This window comes from Zea mays, chromosome 10, assembly GCF_902167145.1.
Source record: "Zea mays cultivar B73 chromosome 10, Zm-B73-REFERENCE-NAM-5.0, whole genome shotgun sequence".
NCBI classification, from domain to species: Eukaryota; Viridiplantae; Streptophyta; class Magnoliopsida; order Poales; family Poaceae; genus Zea; species Zea mays.
Window position 1 is genome coordinate 46,509,024 of NC_050105.1, and position 11,247 is coordinate 46,520,270.

Below are 11,247 nucleotides of genomic sequence, written 5' to 3' on the forward strand. Positions count from 1 at the left end.
AATTTTTATGGCTTCTCCAGCATTTAGCGATTTTTCTAAGTAAATAAAATCATTTTTCTTTTTATTCCTGACGCTAAACCTAAAGTTATAGGGAACCCACTAACCATCTCTATCTCTACTCTTTTAAAGCACCAGTTTTAATGGTCGTCCTATACTCCTATGTCACACACCAAGCAAACATCTGTTACCATCTCCTCGCTTCTCGTCTATCCGTAAACCGTTCACTCACATATATGTCTGTTTCTCTTCACCATTTCTCATTTACCAGTTGGTCGTTATCCCACAGATGGCCTATGAGAATTCATCCAATCCCAACACGACAGGAAGACGCACGTAGCGTAGCGTTTCCACGTAGTAACACCCCGTTAACTAACAGAGAATGAGAGAGCTGTAAAAAAAGTCAGACTTTTTTTAATTCATACATTTCTCAGTCTTTTAGCTAAAACAAAGTGTAATATTTATTCTTATCAGTTTAATATATCTATTATGTATATTATATATTCACTTTGATATTAAATTTATTTTTTGTGGCTATTTTTTGTGGGAGGTTCCACTACACTGTCGTGACGAGAGATTGTTGTTTTTGTGTGTGTCCACAGTCCACACAGACCGACGATCTCTTCCTGTTGGCGGCCTATATAAAGATGGCCATGGAAGAATGCCATAAGGCCATTAAGAATTCTCTCGGTCTCTACCAAAAAAACAGCGACCTCTAACGCTTAGCTAGCTCTTTGTGTCAGCGCCTGAGCATCGAGCTATTGGCATGGCGCACTCCACCACCTTGGCCCTGGTGATTGTCGTTGTGCTGGCGCTCACCTTTGGTGCCACGGTCAGTGTCTCCGCTCCCGTGAACAAGTCGTGCGTCAGCGGTAGCGCCGGCGCCAGCGTGAGCATTGGCTACGGCGGGGCAAGAGCCAGCGCCGGCGCTGGCGTGTCCCTTGGCGCCGACGCGTACCGGAGCACGTGCCCCCGTGCCGAGGAGATCATCCGTGCGGCCGTTGAGAGGGCCGTCGCTGCCGACCCACGCATGGCAGCGTCTCTCCTGCGCCTCCATTTCCATGACTGCTTCGTCAACGTAATATTTGTTGATCGATCGAGCTCCTCCCGCTCCCGCCCACTCGACCATCCACACCCACACACATGCATATGGTCATTATGCATTGTATATATTCGGTGACTTGTTTTAACTAATTATCTCTCGGCCAGGGCTGTGACGGCTCCGTTCTTCTGGACGACAAGCCGTTCTTCATCGGCGAGAAGACGGCTGTGCCCAACGCCAACTCAATCAGGGGCTTCGAGGTCATTGACGCCATCAAGACCGAGCTGGAGCGGGAGTGCCCAGATACAGTTTCCTGTGCCGACCTCCTTGCCATCGCTGCCCGTGACTCCGTCGTTGTGGTATGTATTACATACATAGGCATCATCGTCTCATCGACACTTATAATAAGCTTCTTCTCAATCACATAGATCTTCTTTTGAAGTCGTGCAAATAAAAAGATTGTTCTACTGAGTAATGCATGATCATGGTTTGTTTGCATCATCATCATCATTAAATTATCCGGCGGCCCGTTCAGTCTGGCGGGCCGAGCTGGGAGATTGAGGTCGGCCGGAAGGACAGCCGCACCGCCAGCCTGCAGGGCGCCAACACCAACCTCCCAGCACCGACGTCTGGCGTCGACACCCTCGTGCAGAAGTTCAGGAACGTGGGCCTCTCTACCAAGGACATGGTCGCACTCTCCGGTAATAATTAGGAATCTCTGCATACTCGGCAGGCACACATGCTTGTTCGTACGTATACACTAAATATACCACTACTAATACACATGATTATATACACAGGCGCGCACACCATCGGGAAAGCGCGGTGCACTTCGTTCAGTGCGCGCCTTGCCGGCGCCGGCGGCGTCTCGGAAGGCGGCGCGGGCGCCTTCAAGGACCTCACCTTCTTGCAGTCGCTGCAGCAGCTGTGCACGGGGTCGGCTGGGTCCGCGCTGGCACACCTGGACCTCGCCACCCCGGCGACCTTCGACAACCAGTACTACATCAACCTGCTCTCTGGCGACGGTCTGCTGCCGTCAGACCAGGCACTGGCGTCGTCGGCTGCCGTGCCTGGGGTAGAGGCGGACGTCGCCAGCCTCGTCGCCACCTACGCCTTCGACGCCTCCGTATTCTTCCAGGACTTCGCGGAGTCCATGCTGCGGATGGGGAGGCTTGCACCGGGCGTCGGCACCAGCGGCGAGGTCCGCCGGAACTGCCGGGTGGTGAACAGCTCCGAATAAAGTCATGCATGCTCACGCTCAACTATCTGGTCGTCCGTGCGGCTTGCATTGCTGATTTGTTATCAGCTAAGTCAAGCCAGTAAGTTTGTTTGGGTTAAAAAATAATCGGCTTTGGCATGGGAATTATGATAATGGCCATCGTTTAAATAGCTACTAGTAGGTGTCTTGATGTACTAATGTACTATCTACGCTACGTACTCTGCTGTTCCCAAATAAATATTTTTAAGACATTAAATCTATCTAAAAAATTATTAGTCAACAAAAACTAATATGCACAAAAAAACTACATAGATTTCGACGGTTTAAGCCATCGGATATAAGCTCCTCACCGTTGAAAATAAACCGACTTCTAATGTTTTGGACGTTTATCTCTGACAGCAAATGTCCGTTGGTCTTAACGATCGAAAGAGAAATATAATAGACAATTTAGCCTTTTCTACATGTTTTGGTGATCAGTAGCGGAGGCATAGCCCAGCAAACAAGGGCACGTGCCCGGGCTTCGACTGTATGCAGTCCACTAAACATCTACATTAGTTAATTAGGCCCAATAGTGCAGTGAAAGCTAGATCATCCATCATTCCATATTTCCATCCGCACAGCGCCGCCGCTCGCCAGGGTCCTGCTGCACGGCTGCACCCTGCGTCCCTGCAAGGCTGCAGACTGCGTCAGCGCCTGCCAGGCTGCCACCAGCTGCCTGCGCCCAGGCGGCCAATGACCAGCGGCTAAGCGGCCAACGCCCAGGGCCTAGGCGGCCAGCGCCTAGCGCGGCAGCTTCCAGGCATAGGCACTGCTCGACGCCGCCAGCGCCCAGCGCCTAGTCCCCACGCCGGACGCCGCCAGCCCGCCCACGCCTGACTACTTGATAAGTATAATTTATCCATCTCTAGGATGCGTGGACAAGGATACGATGGAGCTTCAAATATGAGGGGTCAATTTAATGGGCTACAGAAAAATATTTTAGTTGAAAATCCACATGCTTTTTATGTCCATTGTTTTGCCCATCGGTTGCAGTTAATCATTGTTTCTGTTTCTAGCTGTTGCTCGGCTATTCATGATTTCTTTGAGTATGTCTGTTGGGGGTCTGCTTCGTCTCCGAAGGTCCTGTGAGAAGAAACACCTTCGGAAGATCAAAACAGAAGCGGTGCCGAAGCTACCAATCAGGGAGCTTCGTAGCGTACCTTCACATGCACCGACTTAAAGATAAAAAGACCAATTGGCCCATGATAATTTGTGTTATGATTGTAACCGGTTGTAAAGGACACAAATGTAAATCCACACAGGCTGCGCCCTGCGCCTATAAATAGATGAACAGTACTCTCGTACTGTTCACGCTGACTGGTATTCACTCGCACGTCACCTGGATTTACACCTTCTGTCAAGCCGAAGGTACAAATGTCTTAATGATATCATATAATAAAAATATATTAATGATGTCATATAATTATTTATGTTATTTTCCATATTCCATATGCTTCTACCTTCATTATTATGATACTGAGATGATGAAGGTACGTTCATCTTAACCTTCGTCTGAAGATCATTATATTCTGAGAGAGATAATGCTTCGAAGGACGAAGGTCTTTAACCATTAATACTTTGTGTTGCCTTGTTCTTAATTCATAACATTTGAGAATAAGCCCCCAACATTGGCGCTCACCTCCGGTGAACTCACTTCCACTTTTTGAGTTGATGGTTTCGTTCAACAACCAAGCTGAAGTATCTTCGGCTACGAAGCTGCTGGTGCTTCTGATAACAGGTGGTTCAGGTTCAGAGCCGGCTAACAAGAAGTAGAAGAATGAAGCACAGAGAAGGGTACAACATGTTGGGGTGCAGGGACCCATCATCAAATCAAAATGGTCCCACATCCCAATTACCTTCTCCCAGGAGGACCTGCAGCTCAATGATTATCCCCACAATGATGCTATGGTCATATCTTGTGTCATCAAGGGTTTTCTGGTCCATAATGTTCTAGTTGATACAGGCAGCGCAGCAGATATCATATTTGCTAAGGCCTTCAGACAAATGCAAGAGCCAGAAGACAAGATTCATGATGCTACACATCCTCTATGTGGCTTCAGAGGAAGACAGATTACAGCACTCGGCAAAATCACAATGCCAGTTACCTTCGGCTTCGTTCATAACACAAGAACCGAACAGATCATCTTTGATATTATTGACATGAAATATCCTTACAATGCAATCATTGGTCGTGGAACACTGAATGCCTTTGAAGCAATACTTCATCCAGCATATCTATGCATGAAGATACCTTCGGAACAAGGGTCCATTGCTGTTCATGGGGGTCAAGAAGCTGTCAGAAAAGCTGAAGGAAATTGGCAGACTCAAAAGCAATTCACAATATAAATGGAGCCGAAGTCTGTGAAGAGTACAAATACAAAAGAGAGAAGGCTGCTTCGGCGGATCAGCCGAAGCCTATGCTTCTATGTGAAGACATAGTGGACCAAAAAGTACTGCTGGGGTCTCAGCTATTTGAAGAGCAAGAGAAAACTTTGATAAGATTTTTATTCAATAACAAAGATGTCTTTGCTTGGTCAGCCAATGATCTCTGCGGTGTCAACAGATATGTCATTGAACATTCACTCAATGTGGACCCATCCTTCAGGCCAAGAAAGCAAATGCTTCGGAAAATGTCTGATGATAAAGCCGAAGGTGCTCGGAATGAAGTGAAAAGGCTTCTCAGTGCTGGTGTCATCAGAGAGGTAAAATACCCAGAGTGGTTAGCCAATACTGTCATGGTGAAGAAGGCCAATGGCAAATGGAGAATGTGCATTGACTTCACAGATCTTAACAAGGCATGCCCAAAAGACGAATTCCCGCTACCAAGAATAGACTCTCTTATAGACGCAGCAGCTTCTTCAGAGCTCATGAGTCTATTGGATTGTTATTCAGGCTATCATCAAATCTGGATGAAGAAGGAAGATGAGCCGAAGACTAGCTTCATAACATCTAGCGGCACCTATTCCCATCTTCGGACGCCTGAGGGGCTCAAGAATGCTGGAGGAAGCTTCAGCAGAATGACAGCCATGGTCCTTCATTTTTAGATAGGCAGAAATGTGCTGACCTATGTTGATGATATCATAGTGAAAAGCACGAAGCAAGAAAATCACATTGCTGATTTGCAAGAAACATTTGCCAATTTCAGGCAAGCTGGCCTGAAATTAAATCCAGAAAATGTGTTTTTGGAGTGAAGAAAGGCAAGTTCCTCGGTTGTCTGGTATCAACGAAAGGAATTGAAGCTAACCCAAGCAAGATCGAAGCTATCCTTCGGATGGAGCCACCAAGCACGAAGAAAGGGGCTCAACGGCTGGCAGGAAGATTAGCATCATTAAACAGATTCATATCTAGATCAGCGGAAAGAAATCTGCCATTTTTTGAAATACTGAAGTCAGCCAAAGTCTTTCAATGGGGCCCAGCACAACAAAAAGCTTTTGAAGAGTTGAAACAATATTTGATCGATTTAACAACATTAACTCCACCCGCGCCAGGGGCTCCATTGCTCTTATATGTGGCAGCTTCGCATTCTGCAGTGAGTGCGGCACTGGTACAGGATAAGCTAGATGGTCAGGCTAAAAAGCAAGCTCCTATATACTTTGTCTATGAAGTTCTAAGTCCATCAAAGAAAAGTTACACAGAATTGGAGAAGGTGTTATATGTTGTGTTAGTGGCCTCCAGAAAGCTTCGGCATTATTTTCAAGCATACCACATAATTGTTCATTCGTCACAACCTCTAAAGGACATCATGAGGAACAGAGAGGCTACTTGAAGAATTGGAAAATGGGCTGCAGAGCTTAATGAATTCACCATTGATTATGTGCATAGATCTTCAATTCAGTCCTAGGCGTTAGCAGACTTCATCGATGACTGGACGCCAGGGGCTCAGGAAGAAGAGATAAATAAAGATGCCAAAGCTTGGACAGTGTTCTGCGATGGTTCTTGGGGAACCTTCGGCGCAGGAGCAACTGCTGTTCTAGTAGCACCTTTGAAAGTCAGAACATGTTATGCAGCCAAGCTAGACTTTAGTTGTACAAATAATATTGCCAAATACGAAGCACTCTTGTTGGGACTTTAGATGTTAAGGGCAATGGGAATAAGAAGGGCTATTCTGAAAACTGATTCTCAAGTCATTTCTGGCCATGTAGATAAAAATAGCAAGGCAAGAGATCCGAAACTTGAAAATATCTAGATACGGTTCGAAGGTTGGAGGCTTCTTTCGAAGGTTTCTCTGTCAAGAACATTCCAACAGGCGAAAATTAGCATGCAGATCTGTTAGCCAAATCAGCGGCTCAGGGGCTCCCTCTACCTTCGGAAGTATTTTTTTGAAACAATAAAGGCACCTTCGGTTGAACTCATGGAGAGAGCAGTGCTCGCCATTTCTCCAGTACATAGTGAAGATTGGAGGACTAAAATCATATCTTTTCTCTAGGGTAACTGTCTCTCGGACGACTAAGTTTATAATAAAAGAATGGAAGCAAGAACAAGACCGTATATCATAATAGAAGGGGAATTATACAAACATGGAGTTTGCTCCCCCCCCCCCCTTCTCAAGTGTTTATCCAGAACCGAAGGTATAGAACTAATGAAGGAGATACATGCATGATTGTGTGGATCTCATATTGGGTCTAGGCCTTTGCTGGGAAAGGTTTTTAGACAGGGATTTTACTGGCCGAAGGCAGCTTCGGATCCAGCAGATCTGGTCCAAAAGTGCGAAAATTGTCAAAAATGTGCAAGAGACCAAAAACAACCTTCGTCACTAACTCATTTAATACAACCAACATGGCCATTGCAGAGATGGGGCCTGGACTTGTTAGGCCCACTTCCACCAGCGCAAGGTAATTTGAAATATGTCGTGGTCGCTGTAGTATATTTTTCTAAGTGGATTGAAGCAAAGCCTTTGGCTACAATAACTTCGATTACAGTCCAGAAATTCTTCTGGCAAAATATCGTTTGTCGCTTCGACGTGTCGAAGGCTATAACTGTGGACAATGGAACGCAGTTTGAGGCCGAAACTTCCAAATATTTCTGCAACCAGATTGGCACGAAGATTCATTTTGCATCAGTCAGGCACCCGGAGTCAAACGGGCTGGTCGAAAGAGCAAATGGTATTATAATGACGGGAATAATGAAGTTAATCTTCAATCAACCAAGAGGAAAGTGGCCAGATGAGTTGATTAAAGTGGTGTGGAGCCACAATACAACTATATCAAGGTCAACAAGTTTTACACCGTTCAAGTTATTGTTTGGTGACGAAGCTATAACCCCAGAAGAAGCTAAGGCAGGGCCAATTAGAACAATAGCTTCGACAGAGGACGAAGCTGATTATTCTGTGGCAAAAGATGCTATAGAAGGGACCAGACTTCAGGCTGTGGAGAATATCAATAAATATCAAGCCGAAACAATAAAATGACGTGACAGAAAAGTTCGGCTGAAAAACATTAAGCCAGGGCATTTGGTACTTCGGAGGGTGGCCAATCCAGACACAGTAGGCAAGCTACAGCTGAAGTAGGAAGGACCCTTTCTGGTGGTATCTTCATCAAGACCCAGTTCTTACAGATTGAAGGATATGGACGGTAACGACATTCCTAGATCTTGGAATGCGGATGAGCTTCGACGATATTATGTGTAACCTGATGTAATATTTTTCATTTTTCTTCTATGGCACCCTTTTCCTTTCCAAAGGGGGAGAAAGGTTTTTAATGGGGCCATAGTTTGTAATTTTTCATTTCTTATTCAGCTCTACAAGAGCAAAATCCCCCAAAAATATGTAAAATGTAAAACCTGAGCATGCACCATCGAGTGCAGAAAAAGAAAAAAACAGGGAGAAACTCGAAAGTCGTCCCTAAGGGGATGCAGAGCATGACGAAGCTACAAAAGGTTGTTCCCAAGGGAGCGCAACGTAAGTTTTCTGCTCAAAAGTCGTTCCTAAGGGAATGCAGAGCCAAATACCGCTGAAATAGAAGGCAAAGAAGTTCAAAAGACGTTCCTAAGGGAATGCAGAACTTACACCGACAAGTCAATGGTGATACCACCGAAATAGAAGGCGAAGAAGTTCAAAAGACGTTCCTAAGGGGATGCAGAACTTACATCGAAAAATAAGCGGTGCAGCCAAAAAATAAACGGCAAAAAGATTTAAGCTATTCCTAAGGGAATGAAGAGTTTTGATGTGGCTTCGTAAGCATGTGTCTGGACATTCATTTGCACAATACATCACATCATTCATGGCATTCATATACATTCATTTAGACATACATAGGATCATCATCATATCATACAAATACAGACAGTTGTTTCGGCTCTAATGATAAGGCTTCGGCGAAAGGAAAAGAAGCAGGTTTATGCTTCGTTGTGTAGGAAAAGAAGGGAAGGTGTTTTTCGCCTTCGGCTCAAAAAATACAAGTTTCGTCCACAACAAAGCAGTTGATACATGGACGGAAAGGTAAAAATATATTACAAGGTATGGACAAATTTATAGAGTATTATCTGATTCTTAAATTACAATATTCTTTACAAGGATAATTCAAAATTTTCTCTAAAGTTTTTTCATAGCAATGTCTTCGGCTTCATCACCAACCGCTAAGCTTCGGATCATCCACCAAGCTTTGGATCATTGCTCTTCGGCTTCGTCATCCTGTACATAACAAAGTGTTACAAGGTAAATTCAAGTTTCAAGAAAAGGTAAGCACAAGGTATAAGTTTATTACCGGTTTGAGATGACTTCGAGCTTCATCACCAGCCAGGCTTCGTCCACCCTTCGCCCAAATTTGAGTTACGAATCTGTTCCCAATGCTTCGGGCTAGGTCGGGGATATCATTCAAGTCCGCTGGTGATAAGCTGAAGTTCGGCCTGTTTACAATATTGTAATACCCAAATTGTAGGGGAGAATAAAAGGAGAAATTGTTTCCTTTGAATATGTGTGTGTATCTACATTTATCATCACATGTGACTACTCATGTTTAAAAATGAGTAAATCATTACTAAGTCACAAATAAACCATTGCATCATATTGGATTTTTGTTTGTGCATTTAAAACAATAATAATAATATGAATAAAATAAAATAATAAGAGAAGAAGGATATAAAAAATTAAATAAATAAAATATGTAAATAAATAATATTCATGTTGGGGCCTAAGTTTTTACAATTAGTCTAAATGTGAAATCCACAATCAAGTTGAATTCAAATTTGAAATCAAAAATTTGAAAAGGGAGAAGAAAAAAAAGAATAAAAACTCCACCTCGGCCAGACTACCCCATTTCGACCCACCAAGGAAGTTACCTCGCGCAGCCCAGCTGCGATTATCACACGCCGACAGGTGGGCGCTGCTCGCCCGTCTCTCATGCGCACGGTGTCACTGCCTCGCTGCCCCACTGGGCAGGCTCTCTCTCACGGCGTGTGTGTCTGGCGCGTGGGGCCATGCACGCAGAATCGCCTTCTCCCTCGCGATGAATACAGCCATGTGACCCGCGTACCTCGCAACCGAATCCGCCCAGCCTTTCTCCAAGCTACCCATGCGACCGGGTTCGTGTGCGCCTCTGGGCTTGTGCATGCAGCCTCTGAACGCGGGACCCGCGGGTCGTCCTCCATCTCCGCAATGGTCGGATCCACGCCGCCATATCGGCCTCCTCGCATGCTCCATTGCGCCAGGAACCCGTTCCCAACCCCAACTACTGGAGTCCGCGCTTAGCCATTGTATTTAACCGCACCGAACCCCAGTCACGTCCGCTTTGCCCTCGCCCTAGATTACACGTCTCGCGAGCTCGCCTTTAGACATGGGAGCGCCGCCATAGCCGTCTGCCGCCGCCATCCCCGCTTAGCACTCGTGGTGCGCTCCCGGACACCTCGACGGTGGTGTGGACCGTGTGCCGGGGGAGAATCGGGCGCAGGAAGTCGCGTTGTGGGGGAAATTGCTCGCCGCCGAGTCATCTCCGCCGTGGAGCCGCGCATCATCGTCGCCGGGGTTCTCTGCGACACTAGCATTGGTGAGATGTCCTTCATGAAGTTCGCATTTCCTTCACCTGCGTTTAGCACCACTCCTCGATGGGTTTACCACTGTATGGCGGAAGAACGCCTTACGCCGGCGAGGCGCCGCCGAGATCAGTGAGTAGCGTCGCCGTTCTGCTCGGGTATATTGGGGAGAGATGGGCGTGACCGTTGATCCTGGGTCGACGGCTGCGATTAGATGGAGGATATCCCCCTTCGCTTGTACAATCTGGGCCGCGGGATCATTGATCTAGGGTCAGGATGAGAGTTCGACGTGGTGAATCGTGGACCATGGATCCTGGATCCAGTGGCCTTCATTTGCTACCAGTTCACAGTTATGAATCAATTTATCTGGCGCGCTGGTTTCTAATCGTGCGGCTCACAACAGACGATACCCCTTCGCGGCTGAACAATTTACAAAAGAGCCCCCGGTCTATTTTAGATTTAACCCGCCGTCCCACGCACTATGGGCTGTGTCTTGGGATTTTTGCGGGGTCGTCCCTGCTCTTTCCGGTGTTACTGTGCCCAGTCCAGACAACAGTAAAACCATAGAAAATAAAACAGAAATTAGTTTTTAATGCATAAATAAATGTTAGAACTTGTTAAATTCCTAGAAAATCCTTATGAACTCCAAATTGGTTCATTCCAGTTCCTAATTTTTTTATAATATTATTGTCTAACCCTTAATGCCTCTGTTTTGACATAAAAGACACATTAAAATTTATCTAGTACTTAATCTTGCACTAAATACACAAAACCTTGGAAAATTCATAACTTAAAATCTATAACTCCAAAATTAACAATTCCAGTTCCTATGATCTTATTTTAATGTCTAGATTATTATTGTGTACTTTGTTTACATGCTTGGTGTGATGTTAATTTTTTGCCATACTATGTATGTATTGTGTTGATGCGAGTAGACGAGCAAGCTACTGAGGATCCTGATAGAGACTGCTGAGCAGGAGCTCGT

At 45.6% G+C, this 11,247-nt stretch overlaps 1 protein-coding gene and 1 non-coding gene across 2 annotated transcripts; both read left to right on the forward strand.

Annotated features, from left to right (window-relative positions):
- The first annotated feature begins 418 nt into the window (after positions 1-418).
- LOC111590432 (U2 spliceosomal RNA) lies at positions 419-623 on the forward strand. The gene has a single exon (XR_004853540.1). It is a non-coding gene; the product is annotated as a U2 spliceosomal RNA (small nuclear RNA).
- A 69-nt stretch (positions 624-692) lies between these two features.
- Positions 693-2,511, forward strand: LOC100273221 (peroxidase 40). The gene is made up of 4 exons (NM_001147663.1): positions 693-1,075; positions 1,207-1,398; positions 1,575-1,740; positions 1,840-2,511. Exons 1-4 carry the CDS (start codon positions 764-766, stop codon positions 2,277-2,279), a joined length of 1,110 nt encoding a protein of 369 aa, NP_001141135.1. The 5' UTR covers positions 693-763; the 3' UTR covers positions 2,280-2,511.
- Positions 2,512-11,247: the final 8,736 nt, after the last annotated feature.